This window comes from Mus pahari, chromosome 3, assembly GCF_900095145.1.
Source record: "Mus pahari chromosome 3, PAHARI_EIJ_v1.1, whole genome shotgun sequence".
Classification (NCBI taxonomy): domain Eukaryota; kingdom Metazoa; phylum Chordata; class Mammalia; order Rodentia; family Muridae; genus Mus; species Mus pahari.
The window spans coordinates 13,043,866-13,068,513 of NC_034592.1; the positions used below are offsets into that span (position 1 = coordinate 13,043,866).

Here is a 24,648-nt window from a genome sequence, read left to right on the forward strand (position 1 = left end):
GACCCTGGATCCTTCCCTGACCACCAGAACCTCATGGTCCCCACAATACTCCAGGACCCTGGATCCTTCCCTGACCACCAGAACCTCATGGTCCCCACAATACTCCAGGACCCTGGATCCTTCCCTGACCACCAGGTGGTTCCTCTGAACAGCTTTCATACAACAGCTCCACGGCACCTCACTCCCTACTCTGACAGGTAGACACACCCAGGGACCACAAGGGGCTGCATACTGGAATACGAAGCCGGATTCTAGCCTCACAGAGGTCCCAATGCAGGTGGTACAGGGTGCCTCCTGAGGTCTGCAGTGACCTTTGCTGAATCCTTGTTCCTTACCTGGAAGAGGCTCCACTGAAGTCCTTGGTTGGAGGATTGACCCAGACAGCATGCAGTCAGCACTCAACCCAGACCGGTACTGCAGAGTCCTGACGCTAGGCCCCTTCTTCATGGCAGGGTAGTCTAGGGAAACTCATGGTTAGGTTGTCTGGAATTGGCCAGGTCCACAACTCAGTCACCCGAGAATTATCAGCTCCAAGTAGGAAACCAAGGGGCAGGCCATCCAAGGTTTACTGTGCCCAAATGTGACCCTGAATAGGAACTACTCAGCTGGCTTCAGCTTCATCAGTTATGGTGTCACTGTAAGGGTCACTGCTGGACACAGGGTCACAAAGATGCCTGAGGTAGGCTTAACGCCGAATGGGAGAGAGGCAGATCCTTGTCTCTTGGCTAAAGGCAGGGTCCTGACCCCCCCTGTGGTTGTCACTCCCTCTGTCCAAGTACAGGGTCTGCATGTGCCAGCCCCTGCGATCTCTGCTGCCTTCTCCAATACAGAGGGGTAGGCCTGGCTTCCACCTGCCTTGCATGCTAGGCTGCCTCCCTTGACAATACCTGTCATGCCTGGGGCTCCACAGGTCACAGGTATGGGGACTTCATGTGTACCCCATTACTCTGAGATACTGCCTGGAGCCCCATCCACCGTCTATGTTGATGTTTCCACTCTGTCTCCAGGCTTCCTGTGGAAGATCTCAGCCTGGACTCTTCCCTTTCTCAGTAAGTGCTTCACAGGGGAGGGGTGACTGTCTCAGGGACAGATGCACCCTCATGCCCTGAGAACCAGGCTCATGGGAAAGGCCAACAGCCAGGCAGGAACATGGCCATGTTGGCCAGCACTTCCCAGGACCAACATGGGTTTCTTGTCCTGGAGGCTGGGGCTGAAGACAAAGAGATTAATGGTTCCCTTGGGAAGAATCTGTGGACAGGAAATGGGCTCCCCAGGGGTGGATGTCTGATTTTAGATACTTTCCTGTTGCTGTGATAAAACACCATGACCAAGGCAACTTAAAGGAGAAAGAGTTGATTGGGGTGAGTCCATGGCTACCATGGTGGGGAGCGTGGCAGCAGGCAGGCAGGCTGGTGCCGGAGCAGTAGCTGAGAGCTTACATCTTACCCATAAACACGAAGCAGAGAGCTAACTGGGAATGACATAGGCTTTTGAAACCCCCAAGTCTGCCCCCTGTGACATGCCTCCTTCAACAATTTCAACAAGGCCACCCCTGATCCTTCCCAAACTGTTGGTGACTGGGACGAAGCATTCAAGTGTGCGAGCCTATGCAGAGTTCCTGCCGCCCGGCCCCTTCTTCGTGGCAGGGTAGTCTAGGGAAACTCCAGGTCAGGTTGTCTGGAGCTGGCCAGGCACAGCTCTTCTCACTGAGACCATCGCTGTGCCTGAGGCCAGTGGTGCCCAGGCCTTCAGCAGAGGCCACAGCCTCAGCTCCCCTCTGCTTCCTGTGTGTGCTGATGTCTCCAAGGGCCGAGGTCTCTGCTGGCTACTTCTCTATCTTCAGCTAAGAGTCAGGCCAAGTGACAAAGACTTTGAGACTGGGGCAGCCAGAGCCCCTCAGGGAATCCTGTTATGGCATGCTTCTGGGACCCAGATCTACCAGTCAGAGTGGTCTCCAAGTGAGGCCTCATCTGTCATTTCCATTGATGAACAGAATTGGTAACCATCATTTGCTCAGTGTTTCCAGCTGCTGGTAATTTGGGGTGCTTCCCTGCTACTGTGGTTCAACCTATTATGACCCCATAGGTGTGGTCTGGGTAGCTGGGGCCGCAGCCTATACCTCCATCTCCGTGTTTAGGGCCCTATAATGCAGACATAGACAGAGGTACCCACCACATGCAATGCTCTCCTACTCCCCAGGCACCTGAGGAGCTGGGCCTCAGACTGGGTCACAGCAGAGAGCAGAAACCTGTCTATGGCTGCCCAGGTTGTATGCCCCTTGGAGAGCCCCTGGGTCCAAGGAAAGCTGCCTTGCCTGGAGAGTTAGTTTGGGAACCCAGTTCCCTTTCCTGGGCCACAGTGGATCTCTTCCCTCAGAGCTTGAAGACCCATACTGGGCTGCCTACCTGCAGGCTGTGTGGGGCCTTTCTGGGGAGCTATGAGCTCCAAGCAGGATCCAGAGCTACAAACAGAGTTCTGTTGAACTCCCCTGGCGATTATGAAGGCTTGGGGTTGTGAGAGCATCAGGTCTCTTCCCACTTGGACAGCCCTCAGAAGATGCAGGGAGGAGCAGGTTAGAGTTGACCCTGGCAACTTCTCGGGCTCTTCTTACCCTATCTCCCAAGCAACCAGTACCATAGCTGTGCCCTCTAGTGCCTCACCAATGTGGATCATGTATTTTACTCTAGCTCAGACTGGTGGTTGGGCCTGTGCCCTACCCAAGGTCTGTGGGCATGGCTGGTGTGTGTGTAGCCAGTCTGTGAATTTGCAGTGTGATACACTGAATGATCTAGGCCTGAGATGGCTTCCTCTTTGCGTTGATTTTGACCTCATAGGGTGCTGCTGGTCCTGGGCCCCATACCCATCCTCTCTGGACACCCCAGGACACTTCTTACCTTCACTCTGTGATACTGGGGGTGGGAGGGGTGGGATAAGGCACATCATTGTTCCCAGTGAGGAAGCTAAAAGCAGGCAAGAGGTAGAGCCTGCATCTCTTCAGCTTCCTGTTGGGCACTGGCTTTCAGTCCTTACACTTTATGACTCCCAGGAGCTTTGTGTGTCCCACCGTGTCCGTTGAGAATGAGCTCAGCCCCTGGGTTTGGGGCCCAGGACAAGCAACACCCCATGGGTCAAAGTCAGTGCAACCAGAAAGCCATCTCAGCCCTAGATCCTATAGGTCCAAAGGTGTCTGTGAGCAGAGGCTGTAAGAGGGGCAGGCCATTCATCAACCCCCTCTGCTCCCGTAGGGCTGTGCGATGCGTCTTCATCTTAGGGTATCTTAAACATAGGTTGGAGTAAAATGGATAGTTTTAATCCCTGCTTTGTGTGGTGCTAGAGGAAGTGGGTGGCCACAGGCCATTAAAATTTAAAAGTAAAAAAGAATTCATTGGTTTCTCTGGCATTGTAGAGCTCTGTCTGACTCCAGTGGCGGCTCCTGAGAGACACCCTCAGCCGTAGGTGGGCACTGCCCACAAAACACCTGGAGCCATCCATACAAATGGGTGTTGTCTGCCTAATGGGCAGCTCTGCTGGGAGGTGGCCTTAGTCAGGGTCAGCCTGGTTCAGAGAGGATGTCATTAGCCAGGTCAGCTTTCCGGAGCTGGGCGAGGATGCCAGCAGAGGCGGGGTTGGTGTCACAGGCTCCTGGCTGTTCAGTGAGCAGCAAAGGGCCTGGTGGCTTCCTGATCTTCACAGGCTGCGCAGTTTTCTGATCAAGATGCTGCTGGGATGTGACAAGTAGGACAGGAAGCTTTGAGGGCCCAGGACCCTGGAGAGTGAAGCAGCCATGGGCTTGGTGGAGAGCTGGGTGCTCAAGACACCTAGGGACCAGGGTCAGACACATGGGAAGCTGCAGGGTGCAAACAATAGCAATGTCCCACGAGAATGTCTAGTGAGATGGGGCAGCAGGGCGCAGGGACAGAGGGAGGGCCAGGGTTCTGTCCTTCCCCAATAGGGTCCTTATGGTTGGAGCTCTACGCTCAAGGAAAGCATACAAGTACTTCCCCACCCAGCGTGTCCTGGGACAGCCTCTCTGGTGGGTCAACCATGGATAAGTCTGCCCAAGGGAAGTGTGTGAGTCCACAAACCGGTGCGTCAAAGAGGAGCTGATGGGGCTCAGGTCAGAGCCACATCTGGGAATAATCGTCTCACAGGCAGAGGTCTGCAGTGGTCACAGTCATCCCACGTGGCAAGAGCGGGAGCACACATGAGCCTGGCCCTTCAGCTCCCCCTCTGCCTATTAGGCCACCAGGACTGACTCTGGGTTCTCCCCTAGCGATCTTATCCAATCCTAACCCCCATCAGCAACCCCCGCTTCCACACACCACAGCTGTATGTAGTTCCTTTCTTCTTCCTGCCTCTTAGGGATTAAAGTCCTAACGCATGGCACCTTGAGGACACTTCATCATGTTATACTGGCACGAAGTAGCAGAGGGCAGTGAATAGCCACCCCGGCCACTGGGGGCACACTCAAGCAGGTAGAATTTGGTGCCTTGATCTGGCAGATTGTAGAAGACTCCTGTGACCATCCCTGTTTAGGGTATGGCATGGGAATAGAGCCAAAGATAACAGGAGCCACAGTGGGTCAGAAAGGCTGTGGTCTGTGCCCTAAGGGAGATGGGGACAGACTGCCATCTTGTTGCCTAGCAAATGGCTACCTGCTGAGGGCCCTGTGAGGCTGAGCAGGTGGGAAGTCCCTCCCTTGAGGCCTTTATTTTAAAGGAGGTGGGTGGACAGGAGAGGGATTCATGGGCTCCTTACAGGCTTTTAGGTCCCTCAGGACACCTGACAGTGACTTCCCTGTCCCCCACCCCCACCCAGCCTGTCTGCCTAGCCTCAGGCACCTTCAAAGAGAAAGCCACAGGGCTGACTCTCCAGAGTCACTCGAGTGCAGTGTCCTCCCCGGCCTCAGGCTCCTAGCACCCTATAAATAATTAAACTGTGCTGCCATAGAGTGGGGTACAGTTTTGCGCTGGATATAGCATGTATACCGGGGCACTGTGGGGACACAGTGGGGTGTTCTGGAAAAGGTGGGGTTCAGAGGTGTGCTGTGGCCTAGTGGGTGTGCTGAACAATGTGGAACACAAAGCTCGCTGGCGCACAGTGTAATTTGTGGGGCAGGAGGGGACATGTGCTGGGATAGAAAGGTGTATTGAGGGACGGTGAGGTGTTTGGTAAAATGAGGTTCACTTGCTGCAAGGTCCAGGGTGGATCCAGACATGGCCCTGCACCAGTGGCACCTGTCCCAAGCAAGATGACCAAGCCTTTGAACCCTTAGGGAATTCTGTGACCCAGGCCCCTCCTCAGCCCGGGTATAGGACATTAGGGCAAGGCTCCTGAGCACCCCGTAGTTGACAGCCACCAAGCTTTAGACTGACTGGTGTTTTAAAAATATTTTATTACACTTTATTCTTGGTATGTGCTCGTTGGGACAGGCATGTACCATACCATTCGAGTGAAGATTGGTGGATAGCTTGGAGGATTCAGCTCTCTCCACCATATTGGGACCTGGGGGTCAAACTCAGGTCTCTGATAATGGCTAGTTAAAACACTCTGGGGCTGTGGAATAGTCGGTCCTAGCTAGGCACTGACATGAGACTCCCCAACTGTCTTGACGGAACCAGTCCCTGATCAGAGGAATGTGATGTTCAGAATCTGCCTGCCCTGGGTTCGGTGCCCCCTTCCCCAGGTGACAGTAACAGGGAGCGGGAAATGGGAGAAACAGATTGGCTGATATTTGTCTCCTTTGCCTACAGAGAGGCAGCAACTTCTCCATGCAGGGTCCTTCCGGGCAGCAAGACAAGTCTGCAGGGCACACTGTCCTTCTACCCTACACTGTCCTATGGTCCCTGGTGCTGGGTCCCACCTCATTCCATCCTAGGGACATTGCAGCCTGTTGGGGAGGATGTACTGGTAGGAGCCATGTATCCTCTCAAGGGTACCTGACTGCCCCAGTTCACAGGGGAAATGCTGCAAGCCGGCCACACTTGCTACAGGAGTCCAGGCTCCAAACTCGGACTCCTCCCATTCTTCCTATGTCAGCATGGATGTTTCACCTCCTGCTTCTGAGTGTCTCTGAAGCTGAGGAGAGCAGGACCACGTCCGAGGCTGGGATATTGAGAATAGAGGCTTATCTTCCATTAGCCACAGTTAATCTCAGTGAACACTTGACTCTTCCTGGGTGTGGCACTGGGGCATCAGTGAGCAGTGAATAGCTCACTCACTGTTTATACTGGGTGATGTCTGGACCTCAGAGAACGTGGGTGTGGCCGCACCTCCGAGGCTGGCCTGTGTGTGGTGCCATGGGGGATGGGGGGTGGAGGACAGAAGACCGGTGGCCAGGTCCACAGTCTGGCTAGAGGGGCAGCTTATGGATGACTGCTTCCTGCTGGCCTTCTGGCCATCCTCCAGATTGTAATACAGGCCTCAGAACACAACCCCAGAGGCCACCAGACGTAATGACTGAGACCTCCTGTTTGGGAGCTTTTACAGTTACTAAGAAGATTTGAGCACCCAACGCCCAGGACACTGGGTGCTGTAGCCCTGTTCTCCTTGGATCCTGGAGGACTCCGGATGCTAAGCAGATGATACACCAGTGGCTGCAGCTGTACTCAGGGGAGGCTTTGTGAGGGCCAGCGGCTGCTTTAGACATAGACCTGGATGGTCCAAAGTAGGGACATTGACCCTCCCAAGTTCCTCTCCGCTCATGTGGTTTGAAAGAACTCAGTTGGGCTTGGGGCTCTGGCCCTGGCTTGAGGCTCCAACTGCCTTGGGCCTAACCCCCCGGCCCCAAACCCCAGCTTCCTCTCCTCTCTCAGGGTCCAGGTGGAGTTCTATGTCAATGAGAACACCTTCAAAGAGCGGCTCAAGCTGTTCTTCATCAAAAACCAAAGATCCAGTGAGTCAGGGGCCTGGAGTGCTCTGGGTGGAGAGGGATGGGCTGGGGCTGGGAGCCCAAGGAGATGTCCCACCTATATGCGGAGGGAAATGGTCACCCGGGCATCCCGGGGAAGCCCAGTGTGTTGAGACAAGGCCCCCATGCTGGACCCTGAGCTGAGCTGGGCCTAGACTGTCCTCAGGAGCCAGCTGAGGACTCCAGCGCCCCCTAGTGATCCTCACCTCCGTGCCTCCCCTCCTTCCCAGCTTTAAGCTTGACCATTCTGGACCCACCTAGGATGCAAGAAGGAAGGGGCTTGGAGGTGAGGCTGTGGCTCCAAGTCCCCTAAATTGAATCCCATGAGTGAAGTGGCCTTGGTTAATCCCCTGTACCCCAGGCCCCTGCACCCCCAAGCCTCTGCACTGTATGTCTCAGTGCCTTATCAGTGGTCAGGTGGATCTGGCGGGGAAGGTCGGTACAGATACATCTGTCCTCTGCGTCTGGAATACAAGTTAGAGACGGAGGCCTATGCGGGGGCTACTTCGGGGGGCCCTAGCAGAAGGGCAGGCCTGCCCCTTGATGCTACTGCCCTGATGTGTTCCCCTCCTGACAGGCCTGAGGATCCGGCTGTTCAACTTCTCCCTCAAGCTCCTCACCTGCCTGCTGTATATCGTCCGTGTCCTGCTCGACAACCCAGACCAGGGCATCGGATGGTGGGTGACCTGTGGGGCTGGGGTCGGGGTCCTGAGGCTGAGCCTGTTCATTGCATTCCACTGGCATCGCAGGCATCTGTATGGGGGACTTGTGACCAACACCTCACCAGACTCCCAAGAAGCCCTGTTACCAGAGCCTTGTGCATCTTTCCTTCTCCTAGTGTGACCCTGTCCCAAAGTCACGCCTAGGGCCACTCGGTCATGCCCAGCATGGTAACTGGGTTGGTGTGAAGGTAGGGGCCCCCAGGGTAGAGCTGTGCACGCAGCCACAGTGTTTGCTCGAGGAAGAGGTGTGTACTAGCAAGTATAGGCCCCCAGCTTCCCCTGAAGTCTTCTCTGTGGTCCTCCCACTGCCCTGCCTTCTCTGAGATGCTATGCTATTTCCCAGCCCAGATCCATTCAGGGCACCATTGTCTTCCCTGGAAGCCGCTGGCCTCTCTGTGTCTGGGGATGCCTTGGCGTGCTTCCGGCTCATCCCTGGACCGACCCAGACTGCCCTCAGTGCCAGGATTGTCTTGAATTGTGTCCTGTGAGGCTTGGAAGCTGGGCCCTATATGCTTGTCTCTCCTGACTCCCACTCTGTTCCTTCTATTCTCTCCATTCTGTTCTGAGGTGACACTCCTCCCCAAATTTGAGTTCTGTATCCCTTGTCTCCTGGTTTCCTTCATTCCTCTTGTCCCCTGGTTGTTTCCTTCATTCCTCTTGTCCCCTGGTTTCCTCTGAGGGTGCTGTGTCTGGACCCTTCCCTTTGCTGGTTACTTCCACTGAGTCCTGGTTTTTGTTGTTTTTGTTGTCGTTTGTTTTGTTTTAACTCCAATGGCCTCTGATTTCCATACCAGCAGATTTGACAAGTGGGCTCAGATGCTAAAGGGCTCCTTAGTCAGAGCCTACCTAGAGTTTGAGTGCCTGAGCTGCCGAGGTCCCATAAATCTCCAGGCAGGAGGCCAGAGCCTGGAGCCTGTGTGCAGAGTTTTACTGAATTCCTTTTTCATTTGTCGTCCACTTTCAGGAAAACTAGGGTTCCCAGACCAGAAACCCTCACATGCTATTGAGAACAAACCTCCCATCACTGTCCACTCAGAGGACGGAAGAGCCTCTGTAGCTGTTTGAGGAGAAACAGAGGTTATAACTAAGTCAGAACACATTTCTGGGTCCGTTTCACCCTTGCCAAGTCCCAAAGGCTCAGGGCTTCTGCTTCCACCTCCCTAGAGGGTCCAAGTCTGTCACATTCTTCACTGTCACTAGCAGGGACAGTAGGGGATGGGTAGGTGATGGATGCTTAGGTGGTGGGTGGGTGAGTGAATGACCCATAATATACAGCTGGATGAGTAGATGGTTGGATGGATAGATGCATGGGTATTTGGATAGTTAGGAGTCAGGATGCCGAGGAGATGTTGGACAAGAAGATGCATTAATAGATGGATACAGGAATTACAGATCAGATGATGATGGGTAGGTGGACGCATGGACCATAGATGAGCTGAAGGATAGATAGGTGAGTATAGATGTTGGAGAAGAGGAGAGAGAGGGTCAGTGGATGGCTCAGAGACTTCTGTGGGTACTGAGTCTAACAGCCCAAGTAAAGCTCGGTGAGAAGTAGCTCATTGCAATAGGGAAGGCTAGGAGCTGCCCCCTTCTGGGTTCTGTGGGCCTGGTGCTGGGTCTGGCCTGGAACAGAGCTAGCATATTGGTTGAGTCCTGCTTCTCATCAGCTGGTTCCCAAATGCTCGGATATGCTTATCTTCAAGTGGTTTGGGGGTGAGCGGCATTAATACTTCTCCTTAGGATAGGAACTAACTATGCAGACTTGTTCAGAAAGCTCCTCCAGAGAGCTTCCACATCCACACTGGGACATCTGTGGCTGTGTGGTGGGGGAGGGGCCTCCCCAAACTCTCTCCAGAGCAGCACCTTCCTGCAGGCCCCAGAGCTCCAGACAGGGAGCTTCCCTACATGGTCACTGCAGGCCAGGGAGGCTCCTTAAATGTTAGAGCACCAGTGCTGGTTGAAGCATAAGGTGGGCCCTGTGTGAGCAAATGGGCCTTTCCACTCACTCTGAGCCCTTGGCGTCAGCCCTGGAAGTCTGCGGCTGGACCAGTGCTTTTGTCTCTTCACAGCTGGGGCTGCGAGAAGTATAACTACACTTTCAATGGCTCATCCTCTGAGTTCCACTGGTGAGTTTGCTCCGGGCTCCCATCTGTCAGGCCACACTGGGCCAGGGTGAGAGTTCAACTGTCCATCTCCCATGGAGCCGATGCTCACCCTGGGACATGCTCAGCAGCACCCTAGCACACTGACTGAAGCCGGTGCTGCAGGCAACACCACCCCCCACCCCCACCCCCACCCCCCGCCATGCGAGGGGAGTGATTTAGAAGTAAGCATACGTCAGGTCCTCGACTAACCCTCCACATCTGGCCACTGGGCTCTCACTACCTTGGTGACATTCTTCTGAAGCCCGACGAGGAAGTGTCCTGACAGTTGTCACCCTGCCCAGGGCTCACTTCCCTTCTTTTCCTAGGGCTCCCATCCTGTGGGTGGAGAGGAAAATGGCTCTGTGGGTGATCCAGGTGAGTCCCAACCTATCTCTCTTCCTTGTACAGTGAGACTGCTCCTGGAGGCTCAGTAAGGAGAGAGCTTGGTCCCATGTTCAGTGAGCGAGGGACTCGGGCTCACTAAGTACACAGACTTAGGCTCAGTAAGGCCTCGCAGCTCTTACTCTGACTCCCCCAGAGACTTTTGAGGGCATACTACCCGCTTCATCTCTTTCTTGGTTGGAACCTGTCCTTCCTGCTGTCTGCCCTCACCTAACCCTATCTAACTGTCTTCCTTTAAAGTAGAGGTGGGGGTCAGTAACTCAGATGAGCTTCTGAGGGGTCTTCCCCAGCTCTGTCCCAGTCCCGTGTGTCTGCAGCCTGGATGACGCTGTAGGACTCACAGATGTCTGTAGTGAAGTCCCATCCCTACCCAGGGCCCAAGGAGTACTGCCAACTAAGCCCCACCCCCTCACAGCCACCGCCACCTCCTGAGGTAGCTTTAGTGGTGCTCCTTGGGTTTCCCCACCCCTCCTTGCCTCATCAGTCCTGATGGCCCACAGGGTGCCTCAAAAGGGCAGGCACAGAGTCTGGTCTGCCCCCTAACCTAGCCAGGGCCTAGAGTAGTCACTGCAGTTAAGCCTGCAAGCCTTTCTGATGAAGACATCTTACTTCAGCAGCTAGGGTGCAGGCAGGCCTGCATGTGCACACACACACACACACACACACACACACACACACGCATGCCCACCCAGCTTCTTTAGGATTCTGGCTGTTGAGTCCCTCACAGGTCAGGCCCTGTCCCCAGATCTGCTCCAAGTCTCTTTGCTTTTCTTCACTCAGGTCATTGTGGCCACAATAAGCTTCTTAGAGACCATGCTCCTCATTTACCTCAGCTACAAAGTGAGTCCCTCCCTGCGCCCACCCTGCCCTGAGTCCCCACCATGTCCTTTCTCCCTAGCCCTTCCTCTATCGCCCATGAATCCCTAACTCAAAGACTGGCCACTCCCAACACTTGCTTCTCCTGATTTCTAAACTCCCAGCCCCCTTTCCTGACCCTGATTGTCATACGGCCCCTGCCCCTGCCCCTCACTGGCTCTGAAGTCCCTCTGTCCCCCAGGGCAACATCTGGGAGCAGATATTCCATGTGTCTTTCGTCTTGGAGATGATCAACACACTGCCCTTCATCATCACGGTGGGTGAGCCCCAGCCCCAAGCTCTGCTACCCAAGCCCCACCTGACCTCTCCCCCACACCACAGGTCTTCTGGCCACCTCTTCGGAACCTGTTCATCCCCGTGTTTCTCAACTGCTGGCTGGCCAAGCATGCACTGGAGAACATGATCGTAAGTGAGGCCTGGCCCTTGTCGGCTCCAGAACACTGTTCCCACCTGCTGGCTGGACCAGGCAGTGGCCCGGAGACTGCATGCCACAGTGATGCATTCCAGTCCAGTCTTGAGACAGCTTTTCCAGGCCTGAGAAGCTGGGACAGGGTGTGTGGGTGTGAGCAAGCACAACCAGAGTTGGGCCACAAAACCGGCATCAGGAGAATTCAGGTTCCAACGACCTCTATGGCTAGCCTCTGCTGGATGTCCAAGGTTACCCGCGCTGTAAATGAAAGCCAGGATGACAGCTGTCTCCCTGGTAGCCTGCCCCCTCCTGGCCAGTCACCTTGACTCAGCCCTGCTCCTGTTGCACAGTGACAACAGTTCTGAAGAAAAAGGTTATCTGGCACGTCTTGACCTCAGCCCAGGGCATGGCTCATCCTGAGACCAAGCTGAGGTCCTCTGGGATGAAGGGTAACTAGATCTCTGCTTGTTACGCATCAGGGTGTCTGTGGGTTCTGACGGCTGCATTCTCTGCAGAATGACTTCCACCGCGCCATCCTACGCACACAGTCAGCCATGTTCAACCAGGTGCTCATCCTGTTCTGCACCCTGCTGTGCCTGGTCTTCACAGGGTGAGTGCCCACATGTCTTGTGGTCCCATCAGGTGGCCATGACTAGCACACTCCTCAGGCAGACCTCAAGCCATGAAGCAAGCCAAGGGGAGGTGACAGATGGAACACAAAGCTGACGGGAGAACTTAGCTCCACACTCTCCCGTCCAGAGCTCAGGGATACAGTGGCCCAACATCTGAACTTGAAGGTGTCCTGCTCAGATGGCTGTGTTTGCAACCCTGAAGGAACCTGGTCCGGGGGCTGAGTGGGGTCTGGGGACCCTTTGGTTTCATGTTCAGCTGAGAATGGAGTCTAGAAGCAGCCAGGGTCTTTTGGAGGGTCACCTGGAGTGAGGACCTTCTGGTCACCTGGGCTAATCTGCCAGCCTCCTGTGTCTGCCTGTGGAGTGGCCCTGCTCCCCATCTTCAAGAGGCCCAGTCACCTTCTGCTATCCTTCGGGCAAGAATGAGCTGGCAAGAGGTGGCTTTAGGGCCTGGAGGATAGGTTGGGAAGGCTTGTGGCAGCCCCACCCATCACTGCTGCAGCCACACCCCTTTGCTACCTAAGGCTCCCCCTTCACCACTGCAGCCCCATCGCCTTACTGCTTGCTGATTAGGACGAGCAGCTTTTCCAAGCTCAGACTTACACTCAGTGCCAGAGAGCCAAGGTTCTCCTGTGGGTGATGGACATCCAGGCCAGTCACCTGTATCCTGTGGTCAGGGAGGTACCACTTAGGTCCTAGGGGACAGGGTCCCCAGGACTGGTAGAGCCTTATCCCTTTGGGAGGGGAGAAGGTGGGAATGTCCTGTTTCCTTGGCCACAGCAGCCAACTCAGGCAGCCCCACTACACACTGCAACTCTCTCTCTTTCCATTCACTTCCTCCCATCCATGGCTGCAGCCCCCGCCCCACTGCTGCAGCCCCTCCCCCACTGCTGCAGCCCCTCTCCCACTGCTGTAGCCTCCCCCATGGCTGCTGACCCTGCCCCACTGCCGCAGCCCTGTTCTTCCTGTTTCTAGGACTTGTGGGATTCAGCACCTGGAGCGAGCAGGTGGCAACTTGAACCTGCTGACCTCCTTCTACTTCTGCATCGTGACTTTCTCAACTGTGGGCTTTGGTGATGTGACGCCCAAGATCTGGCCATCCCAGCTCCTGGTGGTCATCCTGATCTGTGTCACCCTTGTGGTGCTCCCACTGCAGGTGAGTCCTCGTGCTCAGCACAGGGACATCAAAAGGCAGTCCCTGAGGAGTGACAAAGGACAGGAGGGATCCATGGCGGTTGTGAGCACTTGTTGGAAGGCCATTCCCAGGAGAGCACTGAGGCCCGAGAAGGTGCTCCCTGGTCTGCGGTGGGACATGGCTTCTCCCTGGACTCTAGCAAACAGTGAGGTGGTGTTCCGCACAAGAGCAACCACAGGGCACAGGCTTTTCTTTCCAGAGGGTCTTAGGTACACGTTTACCTATGCAGACAGACTGTGGGCCTGAGTTACCCTCTTTCCCGGCCACAGCTTTAGGGATGACTCTGAGCTCTGTCCTTGGGCTAGTCCCATCTCTGGGTAGAGCACTGACCCCAAGCCCAGTGGGCAGCTCCCTACTTCTTCCACTGCCCCTGTGTGCCCAGAGAATGCTGCACTGAAAGCCCGGAGTGTGCTCGATCCATCCCTTTCCCATCACGATCCTTCCAGGCATTTCCCCCACCTGCTACCTTCTCTGTGCCCAGAAGCCAGTTCTAGAGCATTCTGCTCAACACTGCTGCTCTGGGATCTTGTTCCTAGCCTTGGTCAAGGGCCCTGCCCTTCTCCAGCTGAGGTTTTAATGAGGTCTAATGCACCAAAATTTCCCTTAACATTTTACCCTTAACCCTCAGTGTCTCTTGGCTTACAGACAAAATTCCAAACTCTGGGCCCTGCACATGGCCTTCCTCTGTGGCTCGCCATCGCTTCCTTCCGCCCACCTCTCCTTTCTTCTAGCTGCACTTGGTACCCGGGTCAGCTTATTCTGGTGGGCTTTGATGGTACAGTGACAGCCAAGATTCATCGGTCACAGCCCCTGGTGGTCATCCTGATCTAACATCGGATTATTTTCTTGACATAAAGTCCACATCATGATCTCTACAAAGGCTCCATTGATTTTTCCAGATAACGTCACTTTCCTAAGTTCCAGGAAGGCATCTCTTTTGGTAGCCCCCCCTTACACACTATAGGTCCTGTCCTCACTGCAAAGTCATCTGAAGCTCATCCTAGCCTCTCATCTCAGCCCCACCAGCTTGTTCGCGATACCCTGACTCAAAGGAGCTGAGACAGTGCCAGGGACAATCCATCCATACAAGTCTCTGCCTTCATTTTCTATCAGGACTCTCTTTGGATTCCCCAGTCCCTTCCCCAAGTGAGGATGAGCCCTGTAGCCCCAGTAACCCCAGAGCCTTCTTGGAGGCTTTGAAATGGGGCCCCAGTGCTGAGGTTCCTCTCCTCCACAGGGGTCGCGTGTTTAAGACTCAGTACCCGAGCATGTAGGCAATGGCCACTCTGAGGCCAGGTCAGAACGGAGTTCTGGTTGGGCTAGAACTTTGGGGGGGCCTGGGGGTGCTCAAGGCCCATCGTCTGATAGTTGGTATCATGGTTTTGGTAGCCTCCTGACCATGTGCCTAACCGTAGGCCCTGCTCCGTTTGACCTTGTGGCCCTTGATCCACCTACAGGCACCCCATGGATATTGGATTTAGGAGTCACATAATCTAAGATGACCTTAGGTCAACAAATTACCAACACACACACACACACACACACACACACACACACAAACTTTTTTTCCAGATCAGCGCTCCCATCTGGAGATTCTGAACATACAGTGAATCTGCTTTAGGACTCCATGTCAGTCCTTCATTAGCTCTGTTACCCCCTTCACCACAGCTGCAAACACCCCTACACTTCGTGTGAGGAGAGTGAGGCCTGAGAGAGGCTGGAAGCAAGCCCCAGGGATCCAGCAGGCCCCTGCAGGAGGCCCAGGTTCCCCCAGCACGCCCTGGCTACAGGTCTCCTTGTGAGGACCCATGGGAGTGAGATGAAGGTCACATCACCTGTAGAGTGGACACAGCTGTCAGGCCCACTGCCACATTCCTAGAAGTAGGCTAGAGATGTGTGGTTTTGATGCTCAAAAGTGGAACAGACAGTGGACACCTGACCTCAGATCTACATGCAATGTGAGGCCTTGGGCAGAGCCAGTACTGTGCAGCTCTCACGGGCCAGGCAGATGTGAACCTGGCAGTCCTCACACTTCCCACCCAGCACAAGGAAACCCTACTGGCAAGGCCTGAACACTGATCTGGTCACTGTTGATAGAGAGGCATCCAATGTGTAGTGCTAAGGATTTCCTAAGAGATTCTCATGTCTGTCCAGGAGTCCAGAGCACAGGCTCTGGCATCTGCTACTGGTCATGTACCTTCTGAGGCCCAAGCTGGACTTCCCACGACTGTACCACACAGCACAGCTTCTGACCCCACCTTATACATGCCAGATCCTGGCCCAGCTCATCCTGCTGCATCCTGCCAGCCAAGCAGGCCTGCTCTTACTGTCCTCAGCACCTGTCATCTCAGTGTAGCTGCTGCCCCACAGCCTGCCCCACCCTCTGCCCCCCCACCAGATGCCTGTGTTCATTGTTCCCTCTCCACAGTTTGAAGAGCTTGTCTACCTCTGGATGGAGCGTCAGAAGTCAGGGGGCAACTATAGCCGCCACCGAGCACGGACGGAGAAGCACGTAGTCCTGTGTGTGAGCTCCCTCAAGATCGATCTCCTCATGGATTTCCTGAATGAGTTCTATGCCCATCCCCGGCTCCAGGTAAGGCTGTGGGTACCCCTAGGGGCCCTCAGATTTCTTCTAGGCTCCCAGAACAGTTGCCTCCCTCCAACCCCCAACTCCCACTCCAGAGCAGAAATGCCATATGCTTAGGCTAGGCTCCTGAGTGCTCTAGAGCCTGGTTATCATGTCCTGGGGGGGGGGGGGGCTGGGGGAGCATCTATGGTGGTCCAAAAAGGCCCTGGGATGACATCACCCAGGAAACAGAACAGTCTGGGCAGGAGGGCAGGAGCCTGCTCAGAGACTCTGACATTCAGCCTTGCCAGCAGGACTACTATGTGGTCATCCTGTGTCCCTCTGAAATGGATGTCCAGGTACGCAGGGTGCTGCAGATTCCCCTGTGGTCCCAGCGGGTCATCTACCTCCAGGGCTCTGCCCTCAAGGACCAGGACCTCATGCGAGCCAAGTGAGTGCCGATCAGGGCAGTGCAGCAGACCTAGGCCTGAGGCCGCCAGCAGGCCTCGGGCAGAGAGAGGGGAGGGTCGTGACAGTCTTAACTGCCTGAGGTAGGCAGGGGTCCCATGTGGAGGCAGGGCCAGAGTGGGTGAGTGGGACCCTAGAACCTATCCTTCCGTGCTAGTCACTGCCGGACAGCCTGGCAGACACTCCTGACCGAGCTGTGGTCCCTGCTGTGGACCTTGCCTCTGGGCAAAATTTTCTCTCTCCTGCTCTGAGTCTGGGGATTTTCTCTGTCAGATTTTAGGGAGCTTAAAATAGACCAGGGGTGGAAAAAACCTGCTGCCAAGAGTCAGAGACAAAGACACCAGGCTGAGGGTGGCTCTTGATTTAAAGACAGAGTTGACAGAGTGACTTGAGGTGACAAGGGTGTGCTGTTAACATGCAACTAGAATGTGCTATCGCACCATCTGGGACTCTCCCCCAAAGCCTCTGCGCCACGTTTTCATTCCAGAAGGTTCCTGTACCCTTTGTTGTGTGGTACAGGTGATGTGGGACCCCCCAGAACCCTGAGCTGGGGTGTTCACAGATGCAGCCTCCTTTGGGATCCTGCTCAGTTCCCATGAGACTGTATCTGCTTGTGTCCAGCTCTGGGCTGGTTGGCTGGAGAGAAGTGCCAGCTAGGCAGGGAGGCACCCACGGCTTTTGTGGAGCCAGAAGTGGTGTGAGGCTCCACTGTCCTGCTTGTGAGGTAAGGGTTTCTCAGACTGATCCTGAGCAGCCAGGCTCCTGGGAACCTGGAAAAAGCTAGAAATGGCCACCCAGGCCCAGGCTGCCAAGTGCCCTGTGTAAGGTCAGCTGCCCTAGGGGCTAGGTAAGTCCCATCAATAGCACAGTGGACCCATTCTTTCTGACTCTAAACCTCTGACAGCTGTAGGCAGAGACCAGAGTGTGGACGGATGTGGCAGAGTGGCTCAGAGACCCCTCTCAGGTACCAGGAGGCCACAGCTTGGAAACCCTGAGTGGTTCCCACGGACCAACTGACGTCTCTAGGATAGGCTTGGCTTGTGAGCATTGCTCAGCATCTGAGCTTGGACTCTGGCATCCTGACCTGCTCAGAATATGCTGGAAGAATCTGGGGAGGTTGGAAGGCCTGGGATGCACTGAGGAGTTGACGCTAAGATGTGCTGGGCTGGGCCCGGCTGTCTTGGCAAGGCCCCTGCTTGGCCATCCTTCCTCACCCTTTGCATGCCCAGCCTCTCCTGACCTCCCCAGGGAGGCCCCTGGGTCCTTAGCCACACTCAGCAGCTGCTGCTCTGCAGGATGGACAACGGAGAGGCCTGCTTTATCCTCAGCAGCAGAAATGAGGTGGACCGCACAGCTGCGGTGAGTTCAGGCAGACTCCCCCAACCTGTGCTGCCTGCCTACCCTTAGCAGTGTGCCCTCTAACACCAACCACACCTTCCCCAGGATCACCAGACCATCCTTCGAGCCTGGGCTGTGAAGGACTTTGCCCCCAACTGCCCCCTCTATGTGCAGATCCTCAAGCCCGAAAACAAGTTTCACGTCAAATTTGCTGGTGTGTTGGGGCCCTGTGGCACCATGGGTATGCAGGCTGTAGGGATATGAGCAGAGTATCCCTCTCCTAGGCTCAAGGAAGGCTTTCCCTTGGGACAACCTTCCCTCTAGCTCTCTGCATCAGAAAATAGGGAGCAGCCTTGGCAGGTGATCTGTCGTCCACCTGGGGCCAGAGGTGGTGAGGGAAGTAGGGACCCTGAGCAGGGCCCTTTACAGGCAGGGGCTGTGATGGGCACCTGGGGACAGCCCATCTGGGCAGAGCTGGGGTGATCCCAGACATTCAGGTGCTCCTCAGGTGCTCCTCTGGGGCTCACTGAGCTAATGCTGAGCTAATGCTGAGAGGAGTGGTTTGACATGTTCAGAAAGACATGGGTGCTGTGGGGAGGGACCCCAGGCAGCAGGGGTCTGACCCTGCAGTTCCCACAGACCACGTGGTATGCGAGGAAGAGTGCAAGTACGCCATGCTGGCCCTGAACTGCATCTGCCCGGCCACCTCCACCCTCATCACCCTGCTGGTGCACACGTCCCGTGGCCAGTGAGTGCCCTGTGCCAGACCGACTACCACGCCCTGGTCATCCCGATCAACCCCGCAAGGCAGGGCGGGTTCCCTGGAGGTGGAGGGCAGAGGTCTGGCACAGGAAGGGGTCTAGGGAGATGCAGGGTGCATTTAACCAACTAGGTAAGAGGGGCAGGCCTGGCTGATGGGGCAGGTCGCTTACCCTGGTCCTCTGGCAGGGAAGGACAGGAGTCTCCCGAGCAGTGGCAGCGCATGTACGGGCGGTGCTCGGGCAACGAGGTGTACCACATTCGCATGGGTGACAGTAAATTCTTCCGGGAGTATGAGGGCAAGAGTTTCACCTACGCAGCCTTCCACGCGCACAAGAAGTACGTGGGGCTCGGGGTTGCCTATAGGGTCGGAGCCTGCTGTTCCCACCACCACTGGGCGACTCATCCTCCCCACCCAGGGCCATGAGTGGGGGCCCTGGGCAGGAGATCACAGAGTCTCAGCTAAGGGCAGGGTAACCTGGCTCATGTAAGAACCTGCGGCAGAGCCTCTCCTGGCTGAAGCTTCTAAGGCTGACCTGGGGTCCTCAAGTCCCCAACACCCAAGGGGAGGGCTTGTCCAAGAAGTCCGGGTGTGGTCCCTGGGAGGAGACTGAGTAGCTCAGGAGGACAATGTGAGCCACAGGCTGCCAGGAGTGGCGCTGAAGCTCCCGGCCATGTCTGCTCAGGTATGGGGTGTGCCTCATCGGACTGAAGCGTGAGGAGAACAAGAGTATCTTGCTGAACCCAGGACCACGGCACATCCTGGCTGCCTCCGACACCTGCTTCTATATCAATATTACCAAGGAGGAGAACTCAGCTTTCATCTTCAAACAGGAGGAGAAGCAGAAGAGGCGGGGCCTTGCAGGGCAGGCACTATATGAAGGGCCCTCCCGGCTCCCAGTGCATAGCATCATCGCCTCTATGGGTGAGCTGGTGAAGCATGTGGGTGGAAGATGGGTGGCTTCCAAAGGTGTGCTCCACACCCCACCTGCCACTGGACAGGAGACCCCTGAAACCCAGATCTTTTTGAACAGTGTGAGCCTCTCCTGACCCAGGGTTTTGCATCTGTCCAATTGTGGTACCCCACCTATCGTAGTTTGGGAGAGCATCAGTTACCTGGATAGCTGAGAGCCTGTGGGGTACTGTGGTAGATGAAGGACTAACCAGAGAGCCCTGGGATCTCAGTCAGGCATCCCTTTACTAGATGGAGGCCCTGGGATCCACTGATGGTTAGCAATGGTTTAGCTTCATGGCTCTTTCCTGTTACTGCTGTCTTCCCAAAACTGGTTCAAGAGACTTCCTGGACAGGGTTGGGCCAATACTCAGAAGGCACCTGTGGCGTGTGTCATCCTCTGCCAGCCCTCCAAGGGGTGATGGGGAACAGGAAAGAGTCATTTAGCCTCTCAGGTCCCAGACCCACAGGCTAACCAGGTCTGTGGCCTTCTCTCATATGTGCTAAGTTCAAGCTGTGATCCACAAGGCAAGTTGACACTAATAATCACTTACTGTATGCCAGGTATAAGTGGTCTCTAGAGACCAAGTGCTTTGACTCTGGTACACTTTTTTTTTTAAGATTTATTTATTTTATGTATGTGAGGACACTGTAGCTGTCTTCAGACACACCAGAAGAGGGCAGTACAGATGGTGGTGAGCCACCGTGTGGTTGCTGGGAATTGAACTCAGGACCTCTGGAAGAGCAGTGAATGCTCTTAACCCCTGAGCCATCTCTCCAGCCCTCTGGTACACATTCTCAATGGCATGTGACAGCAGCTGTCAGAATGAAGTTGCTGCCCCTGAAGTAACGGCTTTCTCTGCTGGGCTGACCTGAGGAGGAGCTTGGGGCTGGGGTGGATGCTGCCCAACCCAGCCTCTGTCCATCGCTCACCCCTATGCCTTCTAGGGAGACAAGAGTAACTCAGGAAGCCCGTCCACCCCAGCCCTCGCATCTGGCCCCCAGAGGCTGTGAGCTACATCCTTGAGCCAACCACCAACCCCAACCTGGCAGCCCTGGGCTGAAGTGGGAACAACAGAGGCCAGGAGGTCAAAGTGGCCTTGCTGCTCCCGGGTTACAGTGTGGCCACCCTCCCTAGCTCCATCCTTAGAGCAGAGCAACCAGTTTCCCATGAGCCCCAAGGGCCCCCACCTCAGGTCAACATCAGTCACAGACCAGTTCGGGGTCTACTCAACATCACCACCACTCAGGGGGCTCCTTGTCCTGAAGTGGAAACGGAGGCTCAGGAATGTGCTGAAATTCCCAGGGCCTAGAGAGTGGGAAGGGCTACTGGTCAGGTTCAACCCCTCTGTCCAGGGACAGTGGCCATGGACCTGCAGAACACAGATTGCCGGCCCTCCCAGGGTGGCATTGGCGGGGATGGCAGCAAGCTGACTCTGCCCACCGAGAACGGCTCTGGTAGTCGACGCCCCAGCATCGCACCCGTTCTGGAGTTGGCAGACAGCTCAGCCCTGTTGCCCTGCGACCTGCTGAGTGACCAGTCAGAGGATGAGGTGACGCCCTCGGACGATGAGGGGCTCTCTGTGGTTGAGTGAGTGCTGAGTGGAGCTTCCTCAGTGGGAGGGAGAGGTCCCCAGTGTGGGCATGCTCCATCTGTAGCAATCCCTGCTTCGAAAATGGTGTCTTTGGGGTGGGGCCCGGGCCCTCGGGAAAGCAGAGCAAGGTCCTCTACCTCCCCCCAAGCCTAGTCCTGGAAGGCACTTGAGAGCATTCTGACAGGGGTGTGCTAAGCCGGAGTCACAGACCCCACACAGTGGCATGCATAAGGAGGGTGGGTTGTAGAGCAACCCCACACCTGCTCAGCCACTGACCTATCTGCCCTCAGTTACTCCACAAATCAAGTTGGTGTAGAGCCAGGCCCTGACCGGCAGACATTCCTGAGCTCACTTTCCAGCCGGTCAGCTCCTTTTGGTACTGTGTGTGTGGCCCACCTCATTTCAGGTGGATGTTCATGGGCCAGGGTCTGTAGAGGTCACTGGCAGATGATTTGGCAAGACTTTGTCCAGAACCAGAGACTACAAGCTTACCCCAAGTTAGCCACCCTGGCTGGGGGTTGGGGGTATGAGGCCAATGTTCCTGTTTGAGACCAAGAGGAACTTCAGTAAGTCCTCAACAGTTTAGCTACCTTGACCCCAGTCAGGGTATCCTCCTGTTGGAATCTTCTCTAAGGTTGAGGGGTCACTTGTAGGGGTCCCAGATCCTGCAGGCAGAAATATGTGGGTCCCTTTGGCTGTGTCCCTTAGGGCATGAGGAAACAGAGCTAGAGGGTTGCAGCTAGGGCTCAATGTTAAAGCATGGCATGGTGGGTAGTGGGTACTGTATGGTGGGGAGGAGGAGTAAGCAGCCTTCTGAGAGGCTAGCCCAGCAGCCTTCTGAGAGGCTAGCCCACTGGATGCACAGGCCTGAGTAGCTGTCTGTCACCTGGGGTGCCATGGACATCACTAAGGGAACTAATGATTACAGCTCTGGTGTTCTTCTCAGCTTCCAGGCGTCAGAGAGACAGAGAGAGAGTGAAGGAACGGGGGGAGGGGAGGAAGGAAAAAAGAGAGAATATATATGTATGTATATGTGTAGATATGTAGAGGTGGGTATTGCTTGTGTATGCCTGTGTTTGTGTGCACATACATATGTGCAAGCATGCTGTGTGTTCATGCATGCATGTGTGCACATGTGTCTGTTCCTGTCTTTTCTGCCGTATGTATGTGTGTAAATGTTTGCACTGAATATATTTTGTGTGGAATTTTTCTCAAGGGATGCAAGGCTCCCTTCCTGTCCCCATCTGAGTAACTGAGGCTTGACCGTTAGGAGACTTCCTGGTGGGCAGCGACATTCCCAGCCCAGCTTGGGTCCTATAGAGGGGACAGCAACAAGTAACCCCTCTGCACCCTATGTCTGCCTGAGCCATTCCGGGGCCTTGGTGAGGGCCAATGTACCTGTCCCAGTCCTGGCCTAGGAAGCAGGGACAGGTTCCTAAGTTGTTATCTCATGTGGCTCTCCCAGGCAGATACGAATCAGGAGTTGGGGGACAGTAAGCCATCTCTGCTAGTACCAGTTGGCTCTGGTACTCCCGGTAAAGGGCAGCTTTGAAGTAGCCGGGCTGCCATGCCATCGTGCCATGCTGTGGTCTCTGTCTTCATCCAGGTACGTGAAGGGCTATCCCCCCAACTCACCCTACATTGGCAGCTCCCCGACTTTATGCCACCTCCTGCCTGTGAAGGCCCCCTTCTGCTGCCTGCGACTGGACAAGGTAATGCCATTCAGCTATGGCCATCTGACACCCCACTTTGGTGGCACTGTATTATGGTTGTGCTACACAGTGGTGCAGGAGTAGACCCCTCTCTGCCTCCCTGCTCTGACCTCACAGCAGCCTTTTCTAAACAGGCTAAAAGCAGCTTAGGGTCATCGTGTCCCTCATCCAAACACCTGTGTGCTTCCAGATGGTGAGGGCCATCTCCTCTTCATATAACCCCACTGCTAGAGTCAGGCAGAGCCAGAATCTGCGAAGGCTCCAGGGTCCTTATCATTCTTTAAGAAAGCACATGTCTGTCATTCCCTGCTTCTGCCTTCCTCAGGATCCCTTGTTGACCTTGGAAGACCTTGGAGTCTATGGCTGGTGGGACAGGACTCAATCCATGATAGAAACCCAGCTCATGCATCTGGGCTGAGCACTGGAACAGGGTGGGGCTCAGTTGGCCACATCTCTGGCCGTGCTGCCCCCTGTGAAAGTGACTGTTTCCTTATGGTTCAGTGACTGCAGACCTAAGGGCAGGATAGTTTCTGAGCTCCCTACTCTAAATCACTCTTAGTTCTAGGCCCCTCCAGTAGTTCTTGGTGTGTTACCAAGAGGAAAGTGTCTGTTGCATTCACATGGTGGAGGCACATGGCCTCTTGTTTGCTTTGGGCCTATTCTCTGTTTTATGTTGCTTGGGGATCTGAACCCTTTGATGCCTGCCAGCCTCTCTCATTTCCTCCCTGTTCAATGCCAAGCTGTAGACCGAGATCAGGCGCCTCCAACTGAGGTCTGACTCCATTCGAGAGAAGGGGTTTAGGAAACAGAATCATCTGCTGCCTGTGACCTCGCATCTGAGCTAGGAAGTGATGTGTGTAATACATACATACACACCTGTGCACACATGACTTGGACCTCGAGATTTCTGAATCTAAATGCTGCATTGGCTGGCTTCCCTCAAGTTTTGTGGGTTACTGACTTTAGTGGCTGCCAGCAGGTTGAGCCATGGTGGCTGGTGGCCCCATATCTCCCCAGGGCTCCCATGTGCTGCATGTGCTGCTGTTGTTGGTCCACCGGCTTCTCCAATAGCCAGGGTGGTGCCCAGCCTGGGTTCCCCTACATCCCTAGGGCTGCAAACACAACAGCTACGAGGATGCCAAAGCCTATGGGTTCAAGAACAAGCTAATTATTGTCTCTGCTGAGACGGCAGGCAACGGGCTCTACAACTTCATTGTGCCTCTGCGTGCCTACTACCGGTCCCGCCGGGAGCTCAACCCTATCGTGTTGCTGCTTGACAACAAGTGAGGCGGAGTACAGTCCTCATGATGCCTTGCCTGTGTGTGTGTGTGTGTGTGTGTGTGTGTGTGTGTGTGTCCCCTGTTGTCTTCTGTGGCCATGCCTGCCTTCCTTTGGTGACCATGGCAGCCTCCTCCTCTAGCTTCTCCTGTAACCTCTTTACCTTATGGCTTCACAAGTGAGAGTCCCAGGTGGCATGACCACAGGGATACCCAGCCCCTTTCATCCAAGGACCCCAGAAGCCTGGCAGCCAGAGCGCAAGGTTCAATCTATCTAGGCTCAACAAGCCCAAGGCCTAGGTTTCCTGAGCTGAATAGTGGCAGATCCTTTGACCTTAACCCCCTTCAGTCCCATGTTTTGGGGGCCCCAACAGTATGGGGAGGATTAGCCATAGAGCAGATGGCACCTCCAGGCCCTTCTGTCCCCACAGGCCTGACCACCACTTCCTGGAGGCCATCTGCTGCTTCCCCATGGTCTACTACATGGAGGGATCCGTGGACAAGTAAGCTGAGAACAGCATGGCCAGGGTGTCTGCATGGACAGGGTGCCTGCATGGCCAGGGTGCCTGCATGGCCAGGGTGCCTGCATGGCCAGGGTGCCTGCATGGACAGGATGCCTGCATGGACAGGGTGCCTGCATGGACAGGATGCCTGCATGGACAGGGTGCCTGCATGGACAGGGTGCCTGCAT

General features: G+C 55.3%; 1 protein-coding gene across 10 annotated transcripts in view; it reads left to right on the forward strand.

The window, feature by feature from the left end:
- Kcnt1 (potassium sodium-activated channel subfamily T member 1) overlaps positions 1-24,648 on the forward strand; it is a 54,173-nt gene that overhangs the window by 18,375 nt on the left and 11,150 nt on the right. For 3 of the 10 annotated variants that reach the window (XM_029536433.1, XM_029536431.1, XM_029536434.1), the window contains exons 2-21: positions 6,816-6,895; positions 7,488-7,587; positions 9,702-9,758; positions 10,103-10,151; positions 10,959-11,018; positions 11,236-11,310; positions 11,376-11,459; positions 11,979-12,073; positions 13,071-13,251; positions 15,719-15,883; positions 16,168-16,307; positions 17,620-17,683; positions 17,768-17,876; positions 18,302-18,410; positions 18,611-18,760; positions 19,108-19,346; positions 20,730-20,964; positions 22,575-22,680; positions 23,791-23,963; positions 24,389-24,460. In XM_029536433.1, coding sequence (XP_029392293.1) covers positions 6,816-6,895; positions 7,488-7,587; positions 9,702-9,758; positions 10,103-10,151; positions 10,959-11,018; positions 11,236-11,310; positions 11,376-11,459; positions 11,979-12,073; positions 13,071-13,251; positions 15,719-15,883; positions 16,168-16,307; positions 17,620-17,683; positions 17,768-17,876; positions 18,302-18,410; positions 18,611-18,760; positions 19,108-19,346; positions 20,730-20,964; positions 22,575-22,680; positions 23,791-23,963; positions 24,389-24,460 — 2,343 coding nt within the window. Of the gene's footprint in view, positions 1-1,007; positions 1,050-6,815; positions 6,896-7,487; positions 7,588-9,701; positions 9,759-10,102; positions 10,152-10,958; positions 11,019-11,235; positions 11,311-11,375; positions 11,460-11,978; positions 12,074-13,070; positions 13,252-15,718; positions 15,884-16,167; positions 16,308-17,619; positions 17,684-17,767; positions 17,877-18,301; positions 18,411-18,610; positions 18,761-19,107; positions 19,347-20,729; positions 20,965-22,574; positions 22,681-23,790; positions 23,964-24,388; positions 24,461-24,648 lie in introns of all 10 variants that reach the window. The other 7 variants (XM_021192320.2, XM_021192318.1, XM_029536435.1 and 4 more) reach the window with 4 other exon arrangements.